Raw genomic sequence first — 26,593 nt, 5'->3', positions numbered from 1 at the left:
TAGGTTTGGGAGATGGTAGAATCATTGGGGGTGGGGGTGGTGTCTTAGATTTCTTCTTTTCTTCTGTTTTTCCTTTTAGAAAACTGCTGGAGAGAGTCAGACAGCCTGAAAATGGCTGACAAAGACAACAACTGAAATCCTTAAATCTTAATGATTGATTGCAAGGGCAGTATTTTGATACTTAAAATGTAGTCACGTTTTATGGGACCAAGTTCCATTGCAGAGTAAGGGCAAGTGTTGATGTTGATCCTCCTTTTCAGAGTTAAGTCTGTGTTTAGAGTTGCATTCTAACAATACAATTTAATGACAGCTTTCCCATTTGTTGTTTCCATGAAGAAAAGAGCAGACATGAAAGTGGTGGGCAAGACACCGCCTATCAAAGTAATTCCAACTGTAGTGAGCACTAAAATTTTGTGTAACATTGCAATGAGCTGTTTGATCATAGTCATGTTGATCTTGATGAGGCAACCACCAGCTTGCTGACTGCTTTTAAAAACATAGGATTGCTAAATATGGTCTGAATTTTCTGCCATCGGAGGCTACCAGAAAAGCACACTTCCTTTTAAGGCCTCCTTAGGTTGAAACCAATGGGATTTAAAGTAGACGTCTGTAGAAGCAGGATCCATCTCTAGGTGATGGAAAATACTGTCAATATTGTAGGATTGATTGGAAGTGGTTGGTTGGTATCTGGTGTAAGAAACAGCTGATTTTTAGGTTTGGGAATTTCCTTTTCTTCCTTCTGGTGTTAGGGCTAGCAGTTGTTTCTTGCGTAGCTTGATGGCAAAATAACTGGGGGACACGAAGGTATTTTTGTTTCCTGTGAACATGTACAAAAACAAAGCACTTGTCTGACTGGAGAGTAGCCACTTTAAGCTCTTTGATTTATTTTTCCATAGGAATAATCCTCGCCATTTTGTAACCCTGCATTGTAACAAAGAATAGAATTGCTGACTTTTCCTGACTCTTCTCCATGGCAATGTAACATTAGTTTTCAAGTTTCATTTTAGAACAGAATATTTCTAGCAGGGCTAAGGATCTGTGGCTTTCACAGAAGTAATACCCATGCAAGCCCAGAAGACCCCCACTGCCGTACATTTCTGGCCAGCACCTTACATAACTTCTGTGTTGGGAAATGCTGCCTCAGCCTACTTTTTATTGTTCCACATATTTTTCCTCTGTTGGTTGGAAATCTTCCCATGTGAAACATGACAAAAACAAGGGGCAAGTGCAATAGAACATATATATATACATATATATATTTTAATACTTGTGGACAAAATGATGTTACAAGTTGTTTGAAAACAACAAAATCACCAATGTCTTCCATTTTGAGATGTGTATAGTTCCATAAGCATTAGTGCTTTGTAGCAAACTGTAGTGCCATGTTAGGATCAGTGCATGAGCCTAGTAGTATTTTTACAATTTGAGTGACAAATTATTGATAAACAGTGATAATAATGTAATTAACAATAGAAAGGATACAATAGAAATGTCACAAACGTGGTCTAAACATGCAGTATCCTCCCTTTGACAATGGCAAAGCTATCTTTAGAAATGAAATGCCTTTACCTAATGGGCTTCATAGAATCATAGTTGGCTTTGTGCTTTTAGTCTATCTGTTCAACTGCAATAGTAAGCTGCTGTATGTAGGCATCCAGGATTCTCATCTCTTATTGGTGGGATTCTTTTTAGTCTTTGTTTAAGGTGTTTTCTTCCATGTGCAGCTTTTACAATTTTATTATTACCCATCCTGTTATAGATTCAAAAGTATGAATATGTTGATGAGTTTATGTGCATTTTGTGCACATCCCTGCTACTGTGAGATCATCTACAATATCCCTTAAGTGATTTTTTTTCTTCACCTATGACTATATAATCGTTACAATTAGTTAAACATTAACCTCATTATATAATAAGTTGATATTTGCAAAATGCTATCTGCATAATAAAAGTAGGCGGCTTTTATCCATTATTGCAGGAATGGGGAACCTTTCTCGACTGAAGTCCTGTTGAATCTTTTAGTACCTGTAGTGGATCCTGCATTTACATACATCATAATAAAAGAGATTGTAATAAGGTCAAGGGCTGTTGAAAAACAGCACTGCAGACTTTATCTGTGCAGCAGGCTATCTCAAGCATATGGGTCAGAGATTCCCCACCCCTGTATTACTGAGAAATCAATATCCTGTATTTTAGGTAACTTCTAGTGTTGCTTTCCAGCTCTAAGCTCAATTTTAGTAATTTCTGTCTCTCCCTCTGCTTTTTTTTCAGAAGAAAAGTTTAGACCAGGGGAGGTCCAAATGATTTTGCTCTCAATGGGCAGCTTGGACTGGTATGATTCCAGATGTGCGATGCTCTGTGGATGGCATCCTCTGATTTCCTAGGAGAAAGTCTTTTATTTGGTGACAGTATTGCTCTTCACCCATTTCTATCTTTTACAAGAACAAAATTCTCCTTCAACTTAGAGAGGATACTGCATTTTTTTTCCTGAGATCTGCCTGTAAATGGCCATTGGGGGAGGGAGGGAATGGGTAGCTTGGTTTTGATAAGATGTATCTCTAAAGTGATTAATCAAGAAGCATGTTCCTTGGTGCAAAAACAGTAACTGGGCAGAGTTAATGTATGTAACAGGGAAAGCAAACAAATAGAAACCCCTAAACAACCCACCCTCTGCATCTAATTGATTTCCAAGAAAATTGGTCAGGGGGGCCATTTACAGCAGCGCTCTGGGAACCTTTGCTGAAGAGTTAGGTTCAGTTTTCTGTGGAAGTAGCTGTACCATTAAATATAGTAGTTTAGTGCTTGGGAGAATCAATTGAAAAATACCTCTGAAACTGGAATGCAAAATAGCACAGTATGTAGGGGGAAGAATCCCTGATGCAAACAAAGCCATAAGATGATTTAATAAGAAAATAGAACTTTAGTAGCAATAACTGTTTTGCATGTGATAGTAAATAACTTGCATTAGCAAGACTGTACAGTAGAATAAGTGGGTAATAACCAAATAAGTTTGTGGCGCTCTGTGCTGCATGGAGTTGCGTGAAGAGTCTCTTCCTGAGAACATGGGTGAATTCCTCTTCTGTTCCTCTCATTGGAGGGAATTTAGCACTTGAATACATTGTTAATGAACCTGATATATATATATAAACAAAAAAGCTCTGTGACAGATCTGAAGCACTGCAGTGAGTGCTGGGGAAGAGCAGACAGTTCTTTTTGAGGGGATAGCTGAAGTTTTCTTCTAGTTTTCTCTCTTTTGTAGCTTAGCACTTCTGTTTCTCTGAGAAGAAACTAAACCCTTCCAAATACTAGAGTGTGATGAGAACCTGATTCTCAAGTTAAAAGCTTTTATTGTGGGACGTACTTTTTGTTTTCTTTGCTTAAAAAGACCAATCTGAGATGGTCTTAAATAAGAAATTAGAGAACACTTGACACTCAAACCATTTGTTACAGCCCCAGCACAACTGTAGAGGTCTAAAAATGTTGCTTTACAGGAAAATAATTTTAGCCTTGCTAAACACTGTTTGAAACTGTAATTGATTTCTGTTGATGCCTGAAGTTTTGCAGAGGCAAGTACTGTGGAGCCTCTGGTAAAGCATTATTATCTACAGCTGTAGCCTCTGCACCCAGCAAAGTATTTCCTATCAAAGGGTTACATAAAAGAGCCACAGGAGTTCTAAAATGTTCATAGTTGATGCTGCTTTCAGTGCAGAGAGGTGCAGAGACAACATGGCCTAACAGATAGTAACTCTGTTCAGAACACATTATTACATCAGAGGTTTGAATCTGTCTGGCTGGATTTCTTCTAGGAAGCTGAGGCAATTTGAAGTCTAACTTCCAGCTGAAAGGAAGCTTCTAGTGTTCTGAAATTATGGAGGTGAAGCCCTTTGGCTCTTCAGAAGTCGAGAATGGCACTGTGAGGGCTGTGAGCATTTTTGCAGTATAAAGTAACCAAAATAAGCATGAGAATGTCGAAGTGTTGGATAATCTGGAATATCTGTATGAAAAGCTAATTGATGTGGGAGGTTGTAATCCACTCAAATTCCAGCTAATGAATTATTGATCAAATTGGCAGCTGCCCATAGGGGACTTTAATTTGATTGTTATCTGCTTACATTAGAGAAATTATAAATTTATTCTGGACTGTGGTCAGCAAATACATTTCCATAATAATGAAAACATGGTCATGCTCCTGCTTCAGAAGTATGAACTTTGTGGCTGAATAGAATTCTAGGGTTTCTTCATTCAGAGAAGCATAAGGAGAGTGAGGTAAGGAATCAAGACTGCTGTAGCCAGGCAAGCTATCTGCATATTCTTCCCAGATCAGCCTTATTATAGTGGTATGTAGTCTGTTGTCTACTAGACTAGAAATCACTGTTCACAGCAGCAAAAAGAATCCCTTTGCCTTTCAGCTCTTGTACTATGGCATGACTTTTGCTCCAACCCCTTTTATTACGCTGCTTCTAAAACTAAACGAAAGTGTTAGATGCAACCGCATTGCAGTGTGGGGTATCAAAGGTGTAATGACCAGCACTGATACGCCTCTTCACAGAGCTAAACCCAGTTGATTACAAGTACGTGCTGTTTCCACATCCATTAGTGCTGCCACAGAAGGTCTAGCCAGAACTTGTGTTGGGAATTGCACCTTCAGGAATTGCACCTTCTGCAAGTGAGGATGATTGTCAAATTCAGGACAAAAAAAGTCTTGCAAAGGCTCCTTGATAGTGAGTGAGAAGAAATTTTACGGAGCTTCAGGACACTGACATGTTACACAAGGGTTACACTGTCAAGAGCTCACACTTTTTTTTGGGCAGGAAAAGGAAAAATATGGAAGAACAGTTTCTGATGGATAATCAGGCTTGAAAATAACTGCTTCCTGCATCCCTAGGAAACTGTCTGGTCTTCCTCCAAAACCAAGGTTCCTGCTTGCTATTCAGGTACAGAGCTGCATAATGGCAGTTCAGGTTAGATTCCATTTCATTTCTTTTACTGAATGATCTAGCATTGTGCCCCTGTAGTGCTTTGACTGGCAGACACACAAAGGCCAACAGTTGAACCAGGGTGTCTCATTTAGCAGTGCAGAACACCAACAATGGATTCTTATGTCTCTTCCCTTTCAGTCTGCTCTATACTTTCTCCTGAGTTTTGGAGAAGGTGTCAATGTTCATGATGTGGGCAGGGTGTGTTTCTGTGTCTGAGCCTATGTACCAGGTTGTAATATAGACAGGTTCCCTACGGCTTTACAACATCTAAAGTTAAAGATAAAAAGTAATTTATTGTTTATTGTGTCCTATGTAAATCCTGTGTGCTTCTCTCCACTTCCCCTCCAAGTGAGTGTGCTTGCAGGTCAAATTAAAGGTGTCTAGTTCGTAATGCCTTGGGCATGAAGAACTGCATGGAGAAACTGAAGGCAAGTGGCACAGGCCCACAAACCAAATCTTAGAGCTAGTATTCTAATTATGCATGATTCAAAATGTCTAGTGTAACGTAGTTATTACCAGTAAATTGAGATATGCATTTATACATAATGAAGCAATAGGAATTAATATACCAATAGCTTGAACTTCCTGCTTTGGTTCTCAGACTTTGGGTTTTTTGGTTTTTAGAGAATGTGCTGCCCTTGTAGAGAAAGGGGCAGAATGTATAGGTAGGGACAGAAGCATGGCACCAAAACTGTAAATCAGGAACTAGGATCAGCAGAACTCGCCTTTATAACCTCTAGTCTGGTTCAAAGTAGTGTCCTGAGCATGTAAAAAGCAGGGCATGGACTAAGCATGTTTAGGGGCGAGATGAGGTTTCTCACCTGCTGCAGCTGTAGCAAGGAAAAGGGTGCAGAGTTTCTTACAATGTGCAGGGGGGAACAACTGGTGGGGGAAAAAACAAACAACAAGCAAACAAGTAATGGAAATCACAGATTCGACTTGAGTGTAGTACTTACCAGAGAGTAGATGATAAACTTGCTTGTGGTGAGAGAAATTATTTGAAGACTGAAATTAATAAGCACAGTATGTACATTTCAGGTGTTGAATAGCTTTTTAATAGACAGTATTTTCAGGTAACTCTCTAGCCACATAGGCAGCTGTACTGAAGCGTACTGGTACCAGCCAGCAATAATGGCACCTGCAGGAATGAACCCGAAAATACTGGTAATCTTCTTGTATAGTTTTTAAGTTCTTTAAAGAGATTTTTAAAAGCAGTAACTGCGATTTGAGCACTGAAGGTCTTTCTCTTCTGCAACACAGGTTGCAGTAGTGTTGTTTTTCCTTTATTTCACTTACTAAATAAAAGGGAATTTGGGTGCCATCTTTCTGTAGGCTTTTAGTGTGTTCTCTGAAATACTTCTCAGGTCCTTCAGTGGACAGTGAAGTGAATTTCTGCTGGCAGTTTGAAAATAACCTAGAAGTGTGGCATAGCCTATGTCACTAATACTTTTCCAAGTTTAACCTTGTGTTCAGACATGTAGAATACTAGCTTTTAGTGCCGATTTCCATACTTCTAGCTTAGCTTAGTTTTGTAGGTGGGCTTAACTTGTGCAGAACACTTCTCCATGTACAGGGGCACAATCCTCTGAAATAGAAAGTGTCTTGGAGGAAGAAATTGTGTGTCAAGTTAACTCCTGTTCATGCTTCATAGCCAACCATCCACAAAGCACCGTGATTTGGGTTAGAATGGGGGTTGTGTTTTTCTCATGAATGCTCTTTTTAGACTTAGAAGAATTGCCAAATGAAGCTAGGAGTGTTCTACGAGAAGATGACTTTTATGGCGTCGGAAGTTAGACTAAATGAAATCCTTTGAGCCAACTTCTTCAAACAAAAAGGGAATTTGTAGAACAAGTTTAGCTCAGCGATTAACCATGGTCACCTAGTTCTTAGTGGGTATTTTTTAGAACACTTTGCATGCTTTTAAACTTTCATGTTTTCTTTGGTGTGGTGAGTAAGCAGTTGTATCCTTTGTTAATGCTTATTCCCCTCAATATAAAACCTGGGAATAAGCTACTTTAGGATGTCAGTGAAGATGATCTCCTTTTCAAAAGCATGGTACAACAGCAAAGGAGAAGTATTAGTGTTAGATTCTTAAAGATTACTTTAGTACTTAAAGAACAAACTAGAAAATACTTCTTACGTTGAACTTCTGATGCTGTGCTCACATGGGTTAGTAATTATTGGTGTCACTAGGAACTATGTATTCCCGTTGCACATGTTTTACATGGTAACAGTGAAAGAATGTCTCCCTGCAAAATCTGATGTTTTTCCAAAAGGCAGCTTGCTTTTATATCTATGCATCTTTGAGGATTTCAAGATAAGATTTTATTCTTTTGACACTGTAAAGAGGAACTGTTTAAAAATGAACTTGGAAACTCTGCACCTGTATACAAATTTTTTAGCAATAAAGCAGCACAGGCTGAGAATGCACTAAAAACTGGATGTGTCATTTGTTCAGAAGATAAATTAACCAACTTGCTACACGCTCCACTTCTGAGATGTGTTTGTACTTGCTGTACCTTTGTGCAAACCCAACAATTTGGGCTGAACCTGCCCAAGCTGTGTATCTGCTGTGGGTCCAGCTCTCCCAGCAGACCTCAGGCACAGGAGCCTCATGACTTCTTGGAAGGCAGATAAAGAAAGTTACTCCACTCATACTAAGATGGGCAATGTATCAGTTAAAGCTTTAAGGGCTCTTTTAGATGATTGCAGAAAGCTTCTTGCTTGCACAGACTGGCTAAATTAATAAGTCCTCTAGAAAACTTTCATCTGTGTGGATTATTTGTTGTTTTGGCAACTCCATGTCTGAATAGTTCCTCCTATGGCTGGCATCTCACACCTGCAGCGAGGCACAACTTCCTTGCAGTTGGTGTCAAAATGCTGTAATACAGCAGAACAGTAGCTCAGGAGGCTGTGCTGAAAAAGCCATTGGCTGCTAATCCTGCTACAACCTTTCCAAGACCTGTTACAGATTGTTAACCCTTAAGCTAGTTTGTAGAAGATTTTCAGTATGATTGTTACTTCAGTAGCATGTTTAACCACCTTTGTTTTATTTTCTAGTTGGTTTTGTCTTCAGATTGCAGAGAAGACAGCTCTTGGTGAGGCCTGACTTGTTTTCTAAGTGGTTGTATTCACTTAGAGAATTCATCCCTTACAAAGCCAGACTGGCCCTGGCTGCATTTAAAGCTGGAATGCATTTCTAAAGATGCCTGGTTAGTGGAGATTAGGTCCTACACTAGAATAGGAGCAACAAATATTCACTGATAAACCATAGATTAAAAGGAACTTGAATCTGGGACAGGCTGCAGGATTAAACACTGAATCTTTCAGGAATAAGTTTATGAGCATCACTTTGAATTACTGAAGAGAATAAATTTAAGTGAATGTTACTGCTTTATCAACTTAAACCTATGTATTTTGATTTGCAGCTTACTTAAAACAGAATGTTGTTGGAACACTGCTTCTGTGAATATCAGCAGGTACACCAGGCAACAGTGCCAACAAAACTCACATCATTTGACAAATAGACATGAAGGAGCATGGCTTGACTCAGCAGAGTACTCCCAGTAACAAAGATTAATATAGTTTAAAAATTTCCCAGCTATTATTTAGTACATGCTCATTATTTGTTTAAATTCATGCTATATAATCTAATATGAGGAACCATTAATTTAATGCTTCATAATGAACTGGGACCCAGCAAGATAAACTGATGGATTTTTCTGCAAACATAATCTAAGGAAAAGAAGTGGGTTTGTGACTCACGATGCATCAGTGATCTGCACAAAATGCATCTCTGAATTTCAGCTTTTATTTACAAATTCTTTTCTTTACAGCTGTAAAGATAATACTAAAAACCCAAAGTAACTGACAGCTTTCTTTTCCTTTTAGGGGTGGACACTTAGCTAAACGAAGTAAGACAGTTTAGCACTATTCTACACAGTACAGATGTAAAGTATACAGCAAGGAACTGTCTCAATGCAGAAAGCAGACTGAAAGAAAGGGCAAAAGGGAGTAGGCCCATTGTCAATGGATGGAATAAGAAAAGGGCTGTCACTTTGAAAGTAACGCAAAGGTGAATTTCTGCAATGGAAAACATCTACCTGAGATGCTTGCATAAAATGAGCTTAAATCACAAGACCTGTTAAAGACCAACAGGCCCTTAACCATAACACAATGCAGAAGACACAAAACAACACAACTGTAAAGATGTCTTTGTTCTTATTAATGAAATAATCAAATACAACAATCCAAACTGTACAAACATACAGAGACAACTCTTATGAACAACATTCAAGTAAAGGGTTCAGGATAGAGCTCATTTTAGAGAAGTTACCATTTGTCATTACAGGCAATGAAGCAGATGTCACAAGTGTAATATTTCCTTCAGGTAGGTACTTTTGATATCCTGAACTTAGCTGTCGTTGAAAAGCGCTGTGTTTCTGCACTTATGCAGATCAAATTTGTAAAACTAACAATAAAATCATTTATATAGCATACAGTAGTAGAATTTAACAGAGAGCACCCCTCTTCTCTCTGCAGAATGGCTGATGGTATTCCAAGTTATTGCTTCATCAGAAGGAACTGAGACAGTCTGAACTCTCAATGAAAAAGCAGTAGCAGTGTAGGTACTGGCTGGCCACCTGAAGCCTCTGAGGTGCTTTCCAGTAAGTTTCATCCTCTCTGCTCCAAGGCCACTACAAGAGTTACTTCGCAAATACAACAATTAAGACCATGAAATACAGGGAGTACTGGCAGTAGCAGCAGTGGGGAGTGCAATCTGCCGGTCATACATGGAAGCAGAAGTAAGAGGATGGAAAACTGCATCACTAGAATTAATGAAGTAAATACAGCCCTCTCTAGACTACTGCATACAACTACTAAACTTTATGGAAGGTTTAAAGCATCGGTCCTTTAGGCAACAAAAGGGAGAGAAACTAACCTTTAATCTTCCAGATACCAAGAACTGGGGTTAAAGATATTGTCATAAAACCAATTGGTGTTCCTTCTTTTCCATCAAATTACTTTCTAGATGTTTGGAAAGAAGCAGCACCCATTAAAAACAGAGAAATACTGGTGGCTGGCACATGGCTTGCCATTGAATTTGAAATCCAAAAATTTGTGCTCCAGCCAGCATTGTGCCACTTAGTGCAGATTCATGCACCAAGCACGCTGCAGCTTCTAGGCCGTGCTAGCTTGCTTCTTTTGCAGGCCACACAGAAGCAAGTCTAAACGAACTGATGAGGAGATCCTTTAGTAGTGCCTCAGATACCAGCTGCCTGCCATTAACACGGTATCTGTATGAAAGGGTAGGACAAGAACTTTAGATCTCCATAAGAATGTTTGGTTTATAATAGCTCCTCTTGAGTATCATCTTCTTAGTATGTTTTGTATGTTGCAGAAACCTAATTTTTGTATTTCAAAGCCTGGTTTTCCCCCTGAAGTCATGACAGAGAATCACTTAGACTGTCTCGGAGAGTGATGTGCTGTACGGGTGAGCTATTAATTTTTCCAAGCATATCTTCAGGATATCAGATTTTCAGGTGTTCCTCTTAGACTGAAGGGATGCACTTAAGCACCAGTTCTTTCTATGCAGAGGTAACATGACAGATCAACCCTCAAAGCTGTTCTGGTGCATTAGTTCAGCAGACATGCAGAAACAACTCCAGGAGTTCTTGAAATGGTGTATTATTAGCTGACCCTGACTATTGCATATCCTGGCAGCAGTCCAGCTGCATCTGATGCAGAGCTCTGCCTTTCTGCCCATTGTTTTTTTCCTCCAGTTCCTTAAGCATCTTCATCAGTGTTTCTACACGTGTGTGGCTCTCCACAAGCTTTTCCTTTAGCTAGAAAAAAAAAGAGAACGAAGAGCATTAAGACTACAGAGAAATATCCTATCACTGGATCTCTGAATGATCCACACGCCACCTGCAGTGGTTGAAGAGCAGTTGACTTTCAAGACAGAAAACTATACTGGGCTTTAATCTGTATATTGCATGTCTAGTACAGACAAAACTGGCACCCAAATCAGGCCTGTGCTACAGGGAGACAGATGAATGTGTGGCAGCACAGCCCTTTCAGGGATGTATGGAAATACTCAAGGAGACAGGTTGCTGGAACCTTTTTACAATGAATCCAATATTCCCTAACTCTTGTTTTTACACAGCCAGAGACCTTCTTTGACAATATGAGGACAGACTGTTTCATGATTAGCTTAGGAAAACAGGTGGACAGTCCTTCAAAAATGCCATTTCCAGGGCCCAGGGACACATCAAAAGCACAAGAGGAAAATCTTGATGACATTGTGTCTCAAAAAGCAAAGACCAGATTCTTGCTCTTGTTCTACTCAACAAGCAAACTCCCCACAGTTACATGATTTGTGTTTGCACTCAAGTACTACTATTGTTTTACTTCAGAATAATGTGTCTCAACTTTAAAAGTCTTGCCTGGATAGGATTTTTGCATTTTAGCCTCACCTGACCTATAAAAACACTGATCTTACAGTCAGACACTGGAAGAGAACTTTAAAGAAGGCAAAACTTAAGAAGTGCCATGGGCCCATTTCCATGCTTAGAAGCTAAAAAGAAACAAGTTAATGTGAATACTAAATACATGTGAATACTGGATACACTGTCTGTCTCCTACACACAGTAACTCTGAGCTATGGGACAGAAAATTTACTAAGACAACAACTAACCAAGTTACAGAAAAGCACATCCAATTTAAACACTTCTTTTCAAGGTACAGAGATAAAAGGATAACACACTTTGGAAGAAAATAGCTAGAACTGAATATGTTTTGCACATAAGTGGTTCTAGAAAATGTTTTGCATGTCTTACACATTTAAGTCAGTCACTGTGTTGTAAGTGTTTCCTCCATCTTGTGCACTTAAAAAGTAATTGTATCAATATTTTTGGACTTATATAAAAAAATAATCTTTTTTAATATTTTCCATACAAATTAATGTAGAAACTTTACTTTCTGCAGTCGTTCCCATAAGGTCTCAGGAGGAAAAATTATCTTTGAAGCTTCTACTACGATTTGGGATTTCAAGAGGTAACTGGAAAACAAAAGGAGAAACCACACCAAGAAAAGCAGTTAAAACACCCATAGTTGAATTAAAATCATAGAATGGTTTGGCTTGGAATGGACCTTAAGATCAACCAGTTCCAACCCCCCTGCCATGGGCAGGGACACCTCACACCAGACCATGTCACCCAAGGCTCTGTCCAACCTGGCCTTGAACACTGCCAGGGATGGAGCATTCACAACTTCCTTGGGCAACCTGTTCCAGTGCCTCACCACCCTCACAGTAAAGAGCTTCCTCCTTATATGTCATGGTTTAAACCCAGCTGGTAATTCAGAACCACGCAGCCACTCGCTCACTCCCTCTGCTTCTTTCTACCCCCTCTCCCACGAGTTGAGATAATGTAACTCCCACAAGTTGAGATAAGATCAGTCCCGTAACTAAGGTATAACACAAATCACTACTGCTACCTCCAATAATAATAGTGATAAGGGAAATAACAAGAGAAGAGAATACAACCGCTAACCCTAACCCAACCCAACCCAATCTGGGCCTTCTGAGTAACTGCCCCCAGTTCTACATCCTGGGCATGATGTGCTGTGGTATGGAATACCTCTTGGGCAAGTTTTGGTCAGGTGTCCTGTCTCTGCTTCCTCTAGGCTTCCTCTCCCTCCCTGGCAGAGCGTGAGGCTCAGAAAGTCCTTGGTCAGAGTAAACATTACTGAGCAGTAACTAAAAACATTGGTGTTATCAGCACTGTTCCCAGGCCGAAAGCAAAAACACAGTGCTGCGCCAGCTACTAAGAAGGGGAAAAATGACCACTACTGCTGAACCCAGGACAGTATCTAACTGTCAGTATCTAACCTGAGCTTCCCCTGTTTAAGTTTTAACCTGTTACCCCTTGTCCTATCACTACAGTCCCTAATGAAGAGTCCCTCCCCAGCATCCCTATAGGCCCCCTTCAGATACTGGAAGGCTGCTATGAGGTCTCCGTGCAGCCTTCTCTTCTCCAGGCTGAACAGCCCCAACTTTCTCAGCCTGTGTTCATACAGGAGGTGCTTCAGTCCCCTGACCATCCTTGTGGCCTCCTCTGGACTTGTTCCAACAGTTCCATATCCTTTTTATTTTGAGGACACCAGAACTGCACACAATGCTCCAGGTGAGGTCTCACAAGAGCAGAGTAGAGGGGCAGGATCACCTCCTTCGACCTGCTGGTCACGCTACTTTTGACGCAGCCCAGGATACGGTTGGCTTTCTGGGCTGCAAACACACACTGAAGCTGGCTCATGTTCATTTTCTCATCGACCAACATCCCCAAGTCCTTCTCTGCAGGGCTGCTCTGAATCTCTTCTCTGCCCAACCTGTAGCTGTGCCTGGGATTGCTCCGACCCAGGTGTAGGACCTTGCACTTGGCTTGGTTGAACTTCATTGTTTAGATGGATTATTTAAGATTATTTTAAAGTAGATACAAAGTTTTTGCCAAAAGAAGTCAAGGCACTATGAAAAGATTAAAAACGTAACAATGGTTTTACTTGGAAATCATAAAATGCTCTCATCACCAACTATAAGTAATTTACATTTACTATAGTCAAATCCTCAGGCTATCGTGGAACTACTTTGACACCTTATGTTAGCTGAGCGAATCTGGAAGTGAAGGAGATTTCAGTGTTGCAAACACCTAAATTTAAACCTCAATGTTACATGAGGCCACAGAAGTCAAATGGAGTCAGGCCAACACCGACAATTAAAAATAGAGGATATTAAAACCCCACTTCAATGCACTTGGTCAAAAGGAGCTGTAGATTAGTTGTACAGCTTGTTGTGATGACTTACAAACTGCCATGAAATCACTGACCAGAAGAACAGAGCATGCTCACCAGAGGATGCTGTCCTTGAAGAAACAGAAGAAGCCTCTCAGATACGCCAGCTCCCTGGAGGCAGAATAAAGAATGAAGCCCACGATCAAGCCACACGACTGACAGGTCAGTGTGTTGTAAGCACTAAAAGGAGCAAGGGGAAAACAGTATTAAACAGAAGCTTCTGAAACCATAGATAGAGCATGTTTGTGAGAGGAGAGCAAATCTGCAGTTCTATTAGGACAACAAATTGAGGCATAATAACGCTTTCTCCTTAAGGAGACACTACATACAAAGAGAACATGAACGTAAAAACTTTGGGCATGTTGTGCAAGACATAATCTCTGTAATAAATGAAGTTGCAATTAAGGAAGAAAACAGGTGTCTTATTATCACAGAGTGGTTTAGGCTATAGTACTCAAACAAGATTTAACTGGTAAAACAACACCTCTGCCAGATCATAGATGTGGCATTTCCTCCTGATAAAACAGATGATTGCCTCATGCAGAGAGAGGCAGGAAAAAAAGAAAAAATTAAAAAGTCTTATATTTTAAAAGTTCCTGGGCCCTATAATTAGTAAAATACCCTTAAATGCCATGTAAACAAACTACAGGTTCTGTAAGTCCTCAGATGTCATTTATAACCTTTGCATCAGACTCATCCCAGTTACCAAGCCTGCTGCTAACTGCAGGCTTGCGAACAGAGCAGTTTATAATTTTCAGTGTGTGTATATATATATATATATACACATACACTATGCTTTTTTATACATATATATAACAGTGTACATATATATATATACACACACATATATAAAACAACGAACAACCAAACCCCGAAGAGAGATGCTTTAATTTAGGTAACAGACCTTTTAGGGGAGAAGAGCCCTACAGGCCAGGCTGCCCGCTCAAACGCTCCTCTCCACCAAGGACAGCAGCGAAACTTCTGATTTTGACCGCACGAAAGCTGCACCTTCAGAAGCTCCCTCGCCGCGCTATGGCTGAAGCACGGCTACGAGCGGCGCTCCGCATCTTACCCACCCCGCAGCACACCCCAGCCCGCTCAATGCCCCGCGGCGGCAGCGCCCGGCAGGCCGGTGACCCGGGGGAAGCAGTAGGCGAGCTACGCACCACCCGAGCAGGGGTCCCTCCAGGCCGATTGTGAGCGAGTCCTCCCAGATCACGTCCTTTGTGACTCCTGAGGAGAAAGACGGACCCTTAAAACCCGGACCCGCCGCACCAACCGCCCGCCGGCACCCCCCGCCCGCGGCGGGCACTGACTGTAGCAGACGAGGAGGCCGAGCAGCCCCTCCTCATGCGTGCACAGCTGCAGCGAGTCGCTCAGCACCGCCCAGCAGCCGCGGCACTGGAACACGGCGCAGGGCTCCAGCAGCAGCTCCTGCCGCCGCGGTAGCGACGCCAGCCCCGCGGGCTGCGGCGAGGAAGGCGGCGACACCTGGCCCGGAGCTGCTGCTACGGGCGACGGCTGCCGCTCCACCACGATGGCACCGCTGAGCTGCGAGTCGCGCACCAGCTCCTGCAGCTGCCGCCGCACCGCCATCTTCTCCCGCCTAGAGTTCGAGCACATCGCCCGCCTTCCCGATTGGAGCGCGATTCACGGATCCGCGCTGCCATTGGCCAATGCTCGCGTCAATCCTCATCGCCTGAGACTATTGGGAAGCGGGCCGCACCGGGGCATGCCGTCGCCCAATCACGCAGGGGAGGGCGGGGCTTCCTTTCGCCTTGGAGAGCCTATCGCGTTTGAACACTCAAAGCGCTCCCCGATAGCCAAGCCGCTATTGGCGGCTTCCCTGCCCTTAGTCTCAACCCCTTTGCCTCACCCAGCCAATGGCGTGGCGCGGAGGGCAAGTTCGAACGGCGGCGGGGGCGGGCGCGGGCTGAGGCGCGAGGTTTGAAGCGCGGCCGTTGAGGCGGTGGCCGCCCGCTGCCCTGCCCCGCCATGGCGCCGTCTCCGCTGCGGCAGCAGCTCGAAGAGATGAAGTACGTGGAGCTCCAGCGGATCGCAAAGGCCGCCGGGCTCAAGGCCAACCTGCGGGTGAGGGCGGGAGCAGCACCTCCTGATGAGGGGTGGGCGGGCAGGGGGGGAGCGCTCCCTCTAAAGGGCGACCCCGGCGGTGGGGCTCCCGCAGTGCCCGGCCGGGAGCGGCTGTCGTTCACGGAACACGCCCGTGCCCGTGGACGCTCTTCTTGTTTTGGGTAACGGCACCGGTGGGGTCGCTGCCCGGGCCCGCGGGAGCGGTGGCAGCTGTGTGTTGAAGCGTCCCTTCGTCCGGGAAGAAGGTCCCGGCCGTTGGCTCTTTCCGCGGGGTAGGGCGATGTGCTCGGGTGCCTTCCGGACGGGCACAAGGTCCATTGGAACAGCTGCTTGTGTGGGCTCCGTTTAACTGGAGGGGTTAAGGAGGGGACGTGCGGCTCTGCCCATGGGCTGGGGCACTGCGGGGCTCACCGGCGGGAGGAGGCTGTGTTTTGGGTTCGTTTTGTTTAAGACTCGGAAGAACAGCAACACCGGAGTGCCGTGAGGGGCGAGGGTGCGTGTGTTTGTTTACCGGCCATGGTTAAGAACGAGGGATTTAAGCGCTCACGGGTGTTTCTTCTCTAGAGCCACAGGGTGATGCCCGTGTACTGCCAGGACAAAAGCTTCACCCAGGGCTTTTAGCTCTGGGGGTTGGAACTGGATGATCTTAAGGTCCTTTCCAACCCTAAGTATTCTATGATTTTGTTCTTGAGCCTCTAGTTCGGGTTTGATTTTATGCTGACCTTTCCCAAGAGTCTTTCATAGTCTAAAATGTCAGCAGCACAGTTTTGTTGAATTTTACTGCTGTTACTGTTGAATAGGTGCAAGGGGTGAGAAGAAACCACGACAGCTTTGCATGTACTGTGAGGGAGAAAGCAGTTTGTGCGGATACTTGATACATGCTCAGTTATGCAGTGCTGCTAAAACCAGTCTCATTCATCCCTGAATAATTAAACTTCCTGGAAAACAGGCAACCAGGAAGAAAGCTGGGCAGGGAAAACTCTCTCTTTGGAGAAGATGCTACTTTTTTATCTGAGTTCTTAAGCACTTTCATTGAGAATCATGGAATGGTTTTGGTTGGAAGGGACCTTAAAGATCACCTACTTCAACCCCCTGCCACAGGCAGGGACACAATTTGACTGACTTGGATGAAGTTTAGTCTTCCATTGGATCCAGGAACCGTTCTGCTTGTTTGCTGGATCAGTTGATAGGACACTGGCTGGGTTTATGCAGTGTTTTGTTTGATGATTCAACGTGGTATTTAGTTCATATGTTGTCTTGGTTTCTCTCCAGGCAGACAAACTGTTGAAAGCACTGAAGCAACACTTTGATGGAACAAAACAAGAAAGTGCAAATATGGTAAGGAATGATAAATAGGCCATTCTTATTAAGAGATAGATCTAACTGTGACTAGTAGAACAGGGCATGTACTGAAAGTTAATTTTTACCATGATAAGAACTGTAATAAAAAATCTTCATGGTGCCTTTAGTTTAATACACCCTGGTACTGATGGGAACAGATGTGCTGATGTTAGCTTTAAGTGGCCTCCTATCTACCCAAAGCTGGTTTTCTTTCAGCTGCCAAAATGAGCAATGTATTTTTCAGCATCAGTACAAAGTTTTTCTCTGTGAAAACCAGCATTTACATTGAGCAGATATTACCTTTGTGACTGCAGGTGGTAGTCTGTACCAAAGATAAACATATCTTATTTGTTTTACATGCCTAGATTAAAGAGATTAGATATTCATTGGAAAGCATTTTGCATTTACTACAGTTTACTTACACTGACACTATAATGAGAGTGATACAATTGTGATGTTTCCTTTATTTGTCTCTTCATGTATTGGTTTCTCTTTTAAGTTTTCTGTAAACTGAATTATTTCATTGGCTATGGTGATGGCTTTTAAGTTTTTGATAGCAAGTAAATTGGTATTTGCTTTTTCTAAAATACATCTGAAAGTGCTTCCTTTAAAAGTCTTTTTTAAAGGTCTGAGGAGCTGGTAGAATCATTGTGAGCTTATTTTTAACTATAACAAGTATGGAAGTGCCTCTGGTGTTCCTTTTGGTGAAGAGCATTCCACAGAAACATGAATCTGGGAGGGTCACAGCATCCTGCAGTCAGATTCTAAATATAAAGTGTTAGTCTTCTAGATTCTTATTAAAATGTTCTATAATAAAGTGACTCTAAGCCTTCTTTTTAAAGCCTTCAAATAATAGGCTTTGATATTTAGGGAAGTCTAGATAGTGCCAATTTCTTCATCACTACACTGTTAGATGCATGCTACTGCTTTTCCTCTATGTGAAATACTTCTTCCAACAATAAAATGGAAACTGTCTCTTTCATCTGTTCATGTCAGATGTTCCACATTACAGTATTTTTCTGACACAGGACTCTGAAAAAAGTGTACCTAGTCTCATCAAATCAGATGAACCGAACAATGAGGAGGAAATGATGCCTGATTCAGTGGCCTTTACTACAAGAAGATGTGGTAAAGAAAAGAAAGTAAACAGAAAAAAGAGGAACTCCGCTGATGATACTAACACCAGTGAGGAAAATGCAGAGCTTTCTCATGAGAAAGAGGTGATTCCCATTGTTTGGCTTTGTGTGCTGACTGTCCCCTTCCCCCAACATGATGTAAACTCACTTGATTTTTTTCCTACCACCATTTAGCAGGTGGTGTAAATGTTATATATCTGTGTCTGTGTGTGTATATACCTAAGACTTTTGTATGCAAGTATTCTGGTACTGGTTTTCTGTACTTTGTAGGACTGATTTTGTCTATTTTGACTGTGCTATTCTATAATGTTACAGAAATTACTCGCTAGTCACAGAAGTAAATTAAATTCCTCTAAGAAAGAAATGATATTTCAGACCCTTCACTATTCATTATAGTGTTCTGAACATTTGACTAGTTTCAGAATTTACCTAAAAATAAAGATGTTCTCTCTTTATATAGAAAAAAAATTATCAGGAATTGGATGATTGCCTAAACCTCATAATCTTTAACTCCCACTCCTCTCAGTGGGCTCTTTATTCATGGCTTGTATGGCTGAGGGAGGGGAAGATTCAGTGTGAGATGGGGTGAAATTGCTGTTCTTTAGCATTACATGCAATTAGTGGGTGCACTAAGAACCATGTGAAAGAACTTTTCCTGATTTAGAATGAGAGAAGGGAAATAAGAAATGGGGAGTGTTTATCTGTCAGTGTTAGAGACTTGTACAGTAACCAGAGCCACAATAGTCAAAAAGTAACATAGCCAGGGAATTAGTTTTTTCTTGCAAACAATTGAGTTTGTCAATAAGGTAATTTTATACAAACATGTTAGAGCTGTGCAGGTAAAAGCTTTCTAATATAGTTCTGTTAAATAACAGGGTAAGTATTTCACAGGTTAATTCAGGTTGGACTTCAGAAAGTCTCTTGCTCAGTCTCCCAGTCAAAGCAGGGTCAACTATGAAGTTAGACCACAATGCTTAAGGCTTTATCTAATCTGATATAGAAACCTCTAAGGATGGAGTCTGTTCCACCGACTGCTCTCAGAACCATAGCTCTTCTTTATATCCAGCTGGAACAAAGTATTTAAATGAAGTATATTTAAACTGCAGGTGCATTTGGAAATGAAAGAAAATGAGGTGCCTTGGGGTCAGCAAGGAAAGAGACAGAAGGTATTCCAAACTGAGGAACAAGTAACTAAAAAGAGAGCTACTGAGAGCCCAGGGATGGGTACTGCTCGGAAAGAACAGCCAAAGAGGACTTCTACTAAAATTGCTGGAGGTGAATGTAAGTAGGAAATTCCAAAAAGGAAGTTTAATGACTTGTACTACTTTAAATGTACCCTTGGTTATTTTGTTGTGTCTGCAAAGATTGCTGTGGCCTGTCTGGTGATCAGCACTTTATCTGAGGAGACCAGGAAAAAGATAACGATTTTTGTCTGATCTTACTATCTCAGGTGATGCTCTTAAGGCAGGAGGGAAGATCCCTGTATATGCGGGCCGTGCATCTAGGTCTGGGAAAAAGGGAATGAAAGCTACTACACCAAGTAAGCTAGCCTACCATCTTTAGAAATAGATGTGTTGTCTGTGTGTGAAGGGTTTTTTACAACCCAAATTCTATTTCTGACTGAAGAAGAAACCATTTTCTCTTTAAAAAGCAAGCAAAGAAAAAAGTTCTCAAGTTACACTTTAAGGTTTATCTGTCAACTTGTAAGTTCATAGTAGTAAATGACTCACATGTACGTTATAAAACTGGTTATCAACAAGTGTCTTTTGGATCTAATTCATGATTATCAAAACCACAAAGAGCAGGAAGATGTGCTGTTACACCTGCTTGTTTAATTTTACTTTATAAGCGCCACCTTTGGGCTGCATTAGTGTGTATTAGCTCACTTTCATAGCTTCATAAAATACATTAGTTCATTTAAAATGTGGAAGTATCTATATTTTTTCTTTAACTGCAGAATGTGGGGGTTGGACCAGATGTCCTTTAAAGGTCTCTTCCACCCCAAACTGCTCTGTGATTCTGTAATTCTCCAGAGCATGTACCAGCTCTCTGGTGATGTAGCTGGTGAGGTGGATTCTGTTTTATACTGTTCAGTTACCTGGGTATACCCGACCTTCAATCAAAGGGTTACGTTATATTTTTCTGTATCAGATATGTGACTCTTCTTCTTTTTGGAACTTCTTAGACTTTAAGAAGTTGCACGAGGCTCACTTCAAGAAAATGGAATCAATTGCTGACTACATTGAGAGGAAAAAGAAAGTTATTGAAACCTGCAGCAGTTCTCTCAATGAAGTCAAGGTAAGTGACAACACCGGAAGATACACGTTGTTCCCCTATCCATTGATTTCCAGAGTCTCCCTGTAAAAGCCTCGTAGAGCCTCTTTAGAGGAGTAAGTACGTGCAGTGTAATGTGATGGTCAGTGAAGTTTAACTGCAGTCCTCTATAACCAGATAGCTATTATGTGGTCATAAGTTTATAGATATTAAGAGTGTATGATTATAGTTACAGCAACCAACAAGTAACTTGTCAGTTTTTAGTAACCTTAAAGCACCATTGTCCAGTGACTGCATATGATTGTCCTTTAAAATACATGTGATACGTTGTTCTCGGTAGCCTTGATTCTCAGCTCTTCTGTTTCACGCTTGTATGGGTAAAAGCTGCTAATGGGCCTCTTTGGGAGTGTCAGTAACGTACCAATGAAGATATGAATAAATATGTCAATAGACATGGAATCATAGGATTGTTTAGGTTATAAAAGACCTTTAAGATCATCAATTCCAACCCTTAACCTTGCACTGCCAAGTCCTTATTGAAACAGTAAACGCTGAAACTCTTGAACTACATTTCTCTTTCTAAGCTGTGCATTGTAAAAATGTATGCTTAAGACAAATTACTCTTGGCAGGTGCTGACCAAAAAATCCAGTATCTTAAGAGCATCAGAAAAAGGCACTCCTTACAGCACTTCTAAGGTATGTGTTTTCAGATCACTTTTATTAAAGTACTTACGTTTTAAAGAAAAGAAAGGGGGAAACTCAGGAGACTGTTTCTATCTGATTCACTATTTTCCTTTCCTCTTAGCTGCTTTTCTGATTAAATGTTTAGCAGTCTGCTAACTCAGGATTTGCTTTTCCCTAGAAACATAACAGCAGCAAAACATTCTTATTCAGCCCAAACCCAGAAAGAGGCAGAATCTCCACCACCTGCACCCCCAATAACCACCATCACTCACCACGCAGTTCTCTGAACACCAGTCGGAGTATTTTATCCAAGAAATCGTCATTTAACCCGTCTGTCCTTTCAACAACCAAAATGAACGTCAGGTAAAAAGAACAAACCGAACCCACCAGTGAGCTATTTGGTGTGATAAGCATGAAATAATCAATGCTGTGATTTCACTTCATTACTTCTATTCCAAGCGTTACCTACATGAGACTAATTCTGGTTACTAATGTTCAGCCCAGCTTTAACCAGCTTAAACCAGCCTTACTGTGCTGTTACAACCATGTTTCTTCATTTTGACTTCTGGCAGAGGAATCTTGCATCTCTTTCAGCTTTCAGTTTCCTAAACCAACCAAGCCTAATTATTTTTCTTAATGTTTTCTCTCTTGTCAAGCAAGCTAATCATCTCTTATATCTGAATTCCTAATATTACTTCCTGCTATTAATGATAGCTCCTAACTTGAAAATTGCCAGTGAAGTTTTTAATGTGGTTTATGCAGAAGCTGTGGATATCTTTTATACTTTCTACCTGTAAGAAAAATAGAACACAGAACCTTCTGTGTTCTGTCATGTTGCTTCTATTCCTTGTAGATTACTAACTTTGTCTTTACTAATAACTTCCAGGTTCTCAGAAGCCACAAAAGATAATGAGCACAAACGCTCCCTTACCAAGACTCCATCTAGAATGTCTCCATACCTGCAGATGTGCACACCTGAGAGCCACAAACCAGCAAGACAGAAAACCAGTGTAGGAAATGCAAGAAATAACAATTCGACTGCAGCAAAGGGTAAAGGTGAGGGTGAGTATTTGGCTCTTTCAGGTCAAGAGTTTTCTCTTACTGAATTATTTTTTTTATTTTTATAATCTAATGTCATATAGACCTAGGGTTTAATTTAATTCCTCATTTATGACTGATTCTCTAGAAACTTGCTTACTTTCTTTACTAAGCAAGTTAGGTGCTAAGACTTAAACATATGGTACTAGCTACTACAGAAAAGGGGATAAAAATAATCTTACAGGGACTTTAGGAGCTATGTAGCTAAAGTTTGTTTAACATGCACAGGGAGATCCTGTGTGTGGTGAGAGGAGCCCCTGATGCCTTTCAGAGTTCTTGGTCTCCCTGTGGGTTTGATATGTACCAGGCTTCTAGCTGTGTTTTAAGACAACCTATTATTATCAGCTTTACCAACCCTGAGTAACTCGGGAACTAAAGCTCTGTGAGAAAAAGCAGATGTTTAATTGTTACTGATTTCTGCACTAGCACAGGTTTGCTACCTAACCACTGAGGTATCACAGGTACACTGGCACGGGTCAAGAACCCAGAGTTGCCTGTCTTGCAGTATGACAATGCTGATCTTTTTTAGGGGGAAAGAAAACTCCCACTGCTGATGAAGCTGGTGTGTTCTAGAACACTTCTTGGTTTAATGGAGAAAACCACTTGGTTCCAAATAGGCACAGAGGGTGGCAAACACAATTTGTTCTGAAAGACTAGAAAATTATGTGGAGGTATATGTGCAGGGGGTTGGAATGAGATAATCTTAAGGCCCTTTCCAACTCAAACCATTCTATGCTTCTGTTGTACAGCACAATCGGAGCAAAAGGGCCAATACTCTATGGCTCTTCCTCTCTCCAGACCTGAAAGCTGCCATTTCAAGTGAGCTGTATTTGTGCAACTCTGTGGTTAGAGGTAGCAGATGGTATCATTTAGTGGCTCTTTGGTCTTAATACTTATAAGGTGGTCTTCACACATTCTTTCTGACTTGCTGTCAGTGATGATCTTGCTACTGTAATGAAGTATGGTATTATCTTGATGCCTTTTGCAGCTCTCACCCCCTTCAAGTTCTCAGCTCACCCTGCAGAACCCACAAGCGCCAAGAAGACGTTTGATCTCAAAGCAAGTCTCTCGAGGCCACTTCGGTATCAGCCACATAAAGGTACTATGATCCTTTGCAGTTTGTGTTGGTCACATCCCTTCTACTCAGCTGCTTAAAAGGCATTCACACAAACCATGACAATGAAGTTTTCAGTCTCTTTTCCCCATCCTTTTCCCTTTCTCTCTGGGTTCCCACATAGCCTGTGGACTAACATTAGATTTCTACATAACATATGCTTTAAGAGGCTCCCTGCTGAAGGAGAAACCTTTATGACCAAAAGCCCATAAGAATAAACTTCCTTGTATTCCATTGTGTGTACAGAAAACATATTCCTCACACAATTAAGGTTATTTTTAGTTTAGTTTATTAAAGCATACTGTTGTGTGAGAAGCTTAACTTTGTGTGCTGAGTGTTGCTTTTAAGTACAGATACCTGCTACTACTTACAGGAAAACTACTTGTATGGAATGAGCAGGTGAAACTGATAGTACAGCTGAAGAGGCATTTCATCTTAGAGTTGACCAGCAAAAAGCACTCTAGCCAGTATAAAACTCACAACAAGAAGTTAAGCACACAACTATAAAACTAGTGATTCAATAGTATCTTTTTTTTTTTCCTGAACTTGTAGGACGACTAAAACCTTGGGGAGAATCTAAAGAAAATACTGTTCCAAATAAGCCTGGCAGCAACATCTCTTCATGTAAGAAAGACTACAAACAGCCTCATCTTCAGACAAGGTTAGTACACCACTGGCTTTCTATGAATATTGTTAATTAAAATAATATGATGACTCCTTTGTCTTTTTAGAATTTAAATATGCAGAGAAAGCTTTTGTATTAAAGTGATCTTTGCCTCCAGTAGTCTGTTATCAGGGAGGCCAACAAAGAGGGCAGCTCTGAATCTGACAGACTCTTGTTCTATGAATGCTGCTGCCTCTAGGGTTTGAAGTTTTGCCTTCCCCTTGGAGGAAGCTGTGAATACTGACATGCTGTTACCTTGAGTGTTACACCTGTATATCTAAGCAAAAGTCTTCGCTTCAATGTCTGAAATCAGTCCAAACCAGTACTGCTCTGCCTGCTATTGGCAAATGCAGCACGCTGGTTAAATGGATGCTAGGCCTTGGTCAGATTCCTTTACTTACTTGTGTGTCTGCCTTAACATAATTTCATGGGGTCTGTCTCTTTCCCCTTCAGGGAAGAAAGGCGGGAGAAACATGAGCAAGAGAGAAAGAAGAAAAAGGCTAAGGTTCTTGAAAACCGCAGAGGAATATCTCTGGGTTAGGAGGAATAAGAAATATCTAAGGTATTACTGTAAATAGTAGTCCGGTCATGTAAATATCTGTGCTGTGTGTGTAGTTCAGCTTGCTATTAGCTAGTAGGATCCAGAAAGCATGGAATAAGACTTCAAAGTGCATCTGAGCGTAATGTTTCAGTGATCAACTTCTCCAATGAGATGAGAGTTCTAAACTTTAAGGAGCTTAGAACTATCTCTAGTTGCCTCATGTTTTCCTTTAACCAAAACATGTTAAAGGAGAAAATGTAAGTGGGGGGAAAAAAGATGCTCAGGAAGTCTCCTTGCAACTTAGCCAGACTTCACCTGAATGCATTTGTTACTGCTAGATGCATGCTTTGGATAGCAGGCGTCAAAGTCTTCCATTGGCAAACTACAATTAATTCAACTGCCCCTTTCTCCAAATCAATCCTCCAATCCTGTGACAGCAATTATTCAGTGTTTCTCATTGCCTATGAGGTAGTAGGGAATTTCTAAGAGCTAAAACATACAACTTCTCTGGAAAACTGAAAGTTTCCAGCATAATCGTTACACAATGTATTAAAGTCACAACTGAAAGGGGGCTTTACAAATGACCAGTGGGATACTTTGAACAGTTGATGTTGTTTTGTTCCTTTCTGTGCTAAATAGCAGCTGTTAACAGAATTCTTCTGCTTTTCATCTCTCTGATGCTTAAAAGAGGTTACAGTAGTACTGGGGCACATTCAATGTGTTAGATTTAAAAGCTGTTATTTTTACCTTTAAAAAAATGCATAGAGCTGTCTGGATTTATGATGGAACTGGAAAGGTACTTCAGCAGCTTTAATCTCAGCTACACTTCTGTACCAATAATTCACGGTGAATTTAGTGTCCTATTGAATATATACTGAAATGTCAAGAACAAGCAGTTTTTTTGTTTTTTAAAAAATTCATCTGGAAAATAAATGTTTTGTACATATTCTGTTTTTTATCACTGATTCTATCATCTAATGTACTACGTGTAACTACCCCCTTAGTGTAGCACTAGTCTTTTTCACACTTTTTTACTACTCAACCTCTTTTTGTGACAAGTTTTCCTCACCAATGAGCCTGCCTATGACTTTATGAAATCACAAAGTGCTTTCATAAAGCATTTTGTTTGTCCTGGTAGCTTTAGAAATGACAACTATCACTCCTCTTATGCTTCTATGCAAGGGGAAAATGATAGTACAAGACACTGCTTCAGTTTGCCTTTGTGGTGGCCTCTTCCATATAAAATATAAGTATGTTTAATATTTGTCAAGTATACTTAAGGTCACTGCAGCAGAGGTCAGTGCTTTGATTAGACAAATTTATGATGAGTGAAGTGGAACAATTCACACTTGTTCTTTGAAGTGTTTGCCAGGTCACCCAAAACCAGACTTCTCAGAGACACAGAACCTCTGTGCCACCAGCTGCCGCTTTAACTTCTCCCAGTACAGGCATGTTAAGTTAATTGCTCACATCAGGCATATAGAGACTCTTAGAAAGACAACCTATAGCTCCCTGAGGAGACAACAGGGATGGGGGCTTCCCCCACCCCCTCCATGGAGCACTACTTCTGTTCAGCAACTTCAGCTCTGGCAAGCTGTAGGATTATCATCACCAGCTTTAAATCAGAAGGCAAGCCTGCTGCACAGCTACTGCTTCAATCTTGGCAGGGGCAGCTTTTTCTTTTTTTAGTACTTCAGAGAAGCCAAAGCTGAAGGTTAAAATACTTCTGTCTCTTCCACTTTTGGGGCTGCTCTCTGTATGTTTCAGCACTGAGTCCCACACTTAAGCACCGTCCATGAGGGTATTAATTCTCCTTATTTTTTT

The 26,593-nt window shown here is 41.2% G+C and overlaps 2 protein-coding genes across 6 annotated transcripts; one reads left to right on the top strand and one right to left on the bottom strand.

The window, feature by feature from the left end:
* Nucleotides 1–10,663: 10,663 nt before the first annotated feature.
* OIP5 (Opa interacting protein 5) lies at nucleotides 10,664–15,422 on the bottom strand. 3 transcript variants are annotated; one of them, XM_057403877.1, is made up of 5 exons: nucleotides 15,143–15,422; nucleotides 14,993–15,059; nucleotides 13,884–14,006; nucleotides 11,958–12,039; nucleotides 10,664–10,825 (listed from the first exon to the last, which is right to left on the bottom strand). In XM_057403877.1, exons 1-5 carry the CDS (start codon nucleotides 15,420–15,422, stop codon nucleotides 10,685–10,687), a joined length of 693 nt encoding a protein of 230 aa, XP_057259860.1. In that variant the 3' UTR covers nucleotides 10,664–10,684. The 3 variants fall into 3 exon arrangements, 1 of the variants encoding a protein (XP_057259860.1); XR_008971511.1 differs by lacking the exons at nucleotides 10,664–10,825; nucleotides 14,993–15,059; nucleotides 15,143–15,422 and adding an exon at nucleotides 14,731–14,758 and having other exon boundaries at nucleotides 11,876–12,039; XR_008971510.1 differs by lacking the exons at nucleotides 10,664–10,825; nucleotides 14,993–15,059; nucleotides 15,143–15,422 and adding an exon at nucleotides 14,311–14,388 and having other exon boundaries at nucleotides 11,876–12,039.
* A 399-nt stretch (nucleotides 15,423–15,821) lies between these two features.
* On the top strand, nucleotides 15,822–24,769 carry NUSAP1 (nucleolar and spindle associated protein 1). 3 transcript variants are annotated; one of them, XM_057403984.1, is made up of 12 exons: nucleotides 15,822–15,917; nucleotides 17,190–17,255; nucleotides 18,287–18,478; nucleotides 19,501–19,675; nucleotides 19,845–19,934; nucleotides 20,580–20,692; nucleotides 21,299–21,364; nucleotides 21,531–21,715; nucleotides 22,239–22,414; nucleotides 23,439–23,549; nucleotides 24,117–24,225; nucleotides 24,682–24,769. In XM_057403984.1, exons 1-12 carry the CDS (start codon nucleotides 15,822–15,824, stop codon nucleotides 24,767–24,769), a joined length of 1,467 nt encoding a protein of 488 aa, XP_057259967.1. The 3 variants fall into 3 exon arrangements, with proteins under 3 accessions (XP_057259967.1, XP_057259965.1, XP_057259966.1); XM_057403982.1 differs by lacking the exons at nucleotides 24,117–24,225; nucleotides 24,682–24,769 and having other exon boundaries at nucleotides 22,239–22,408; nucleotides 23,439–23,620; XM_057403983.1 differs by lacking the exons at nucleotides 21,299–21,364; nucleotides 24,117–24,225; nucleotides 24,682–24,769 and having other exon boundaries at nucleotides 23,439–23,620.
* The last annotated feature ends 1,824 nt before the right edge of the window (nucleotides 24,770–26,593 follow it).

Source organism: Pezoporus wallicus, unplaced genomic scaffold (genome assembly GCF_028554395.1).
Source record: "Pezoporus wallicus isolate ANWC-B61680 ecotype Strahan unplaced genomic scaffold, APGP_CSIRO_Pwel_v1 contig_8673, whole genome shotgun sequence".
Lineage (NCBI taxonomy): Eukaryota > Metazoa > Chordata > Aves > Psittaciformes > Psittacidae > Pezoporus > Pezoporus wallicus.
The sequence above is the reverse complement of the archived record's forward strand: the minus strand, read 5'-3'. Positions and strand labels throughout refer to the sequence as shown.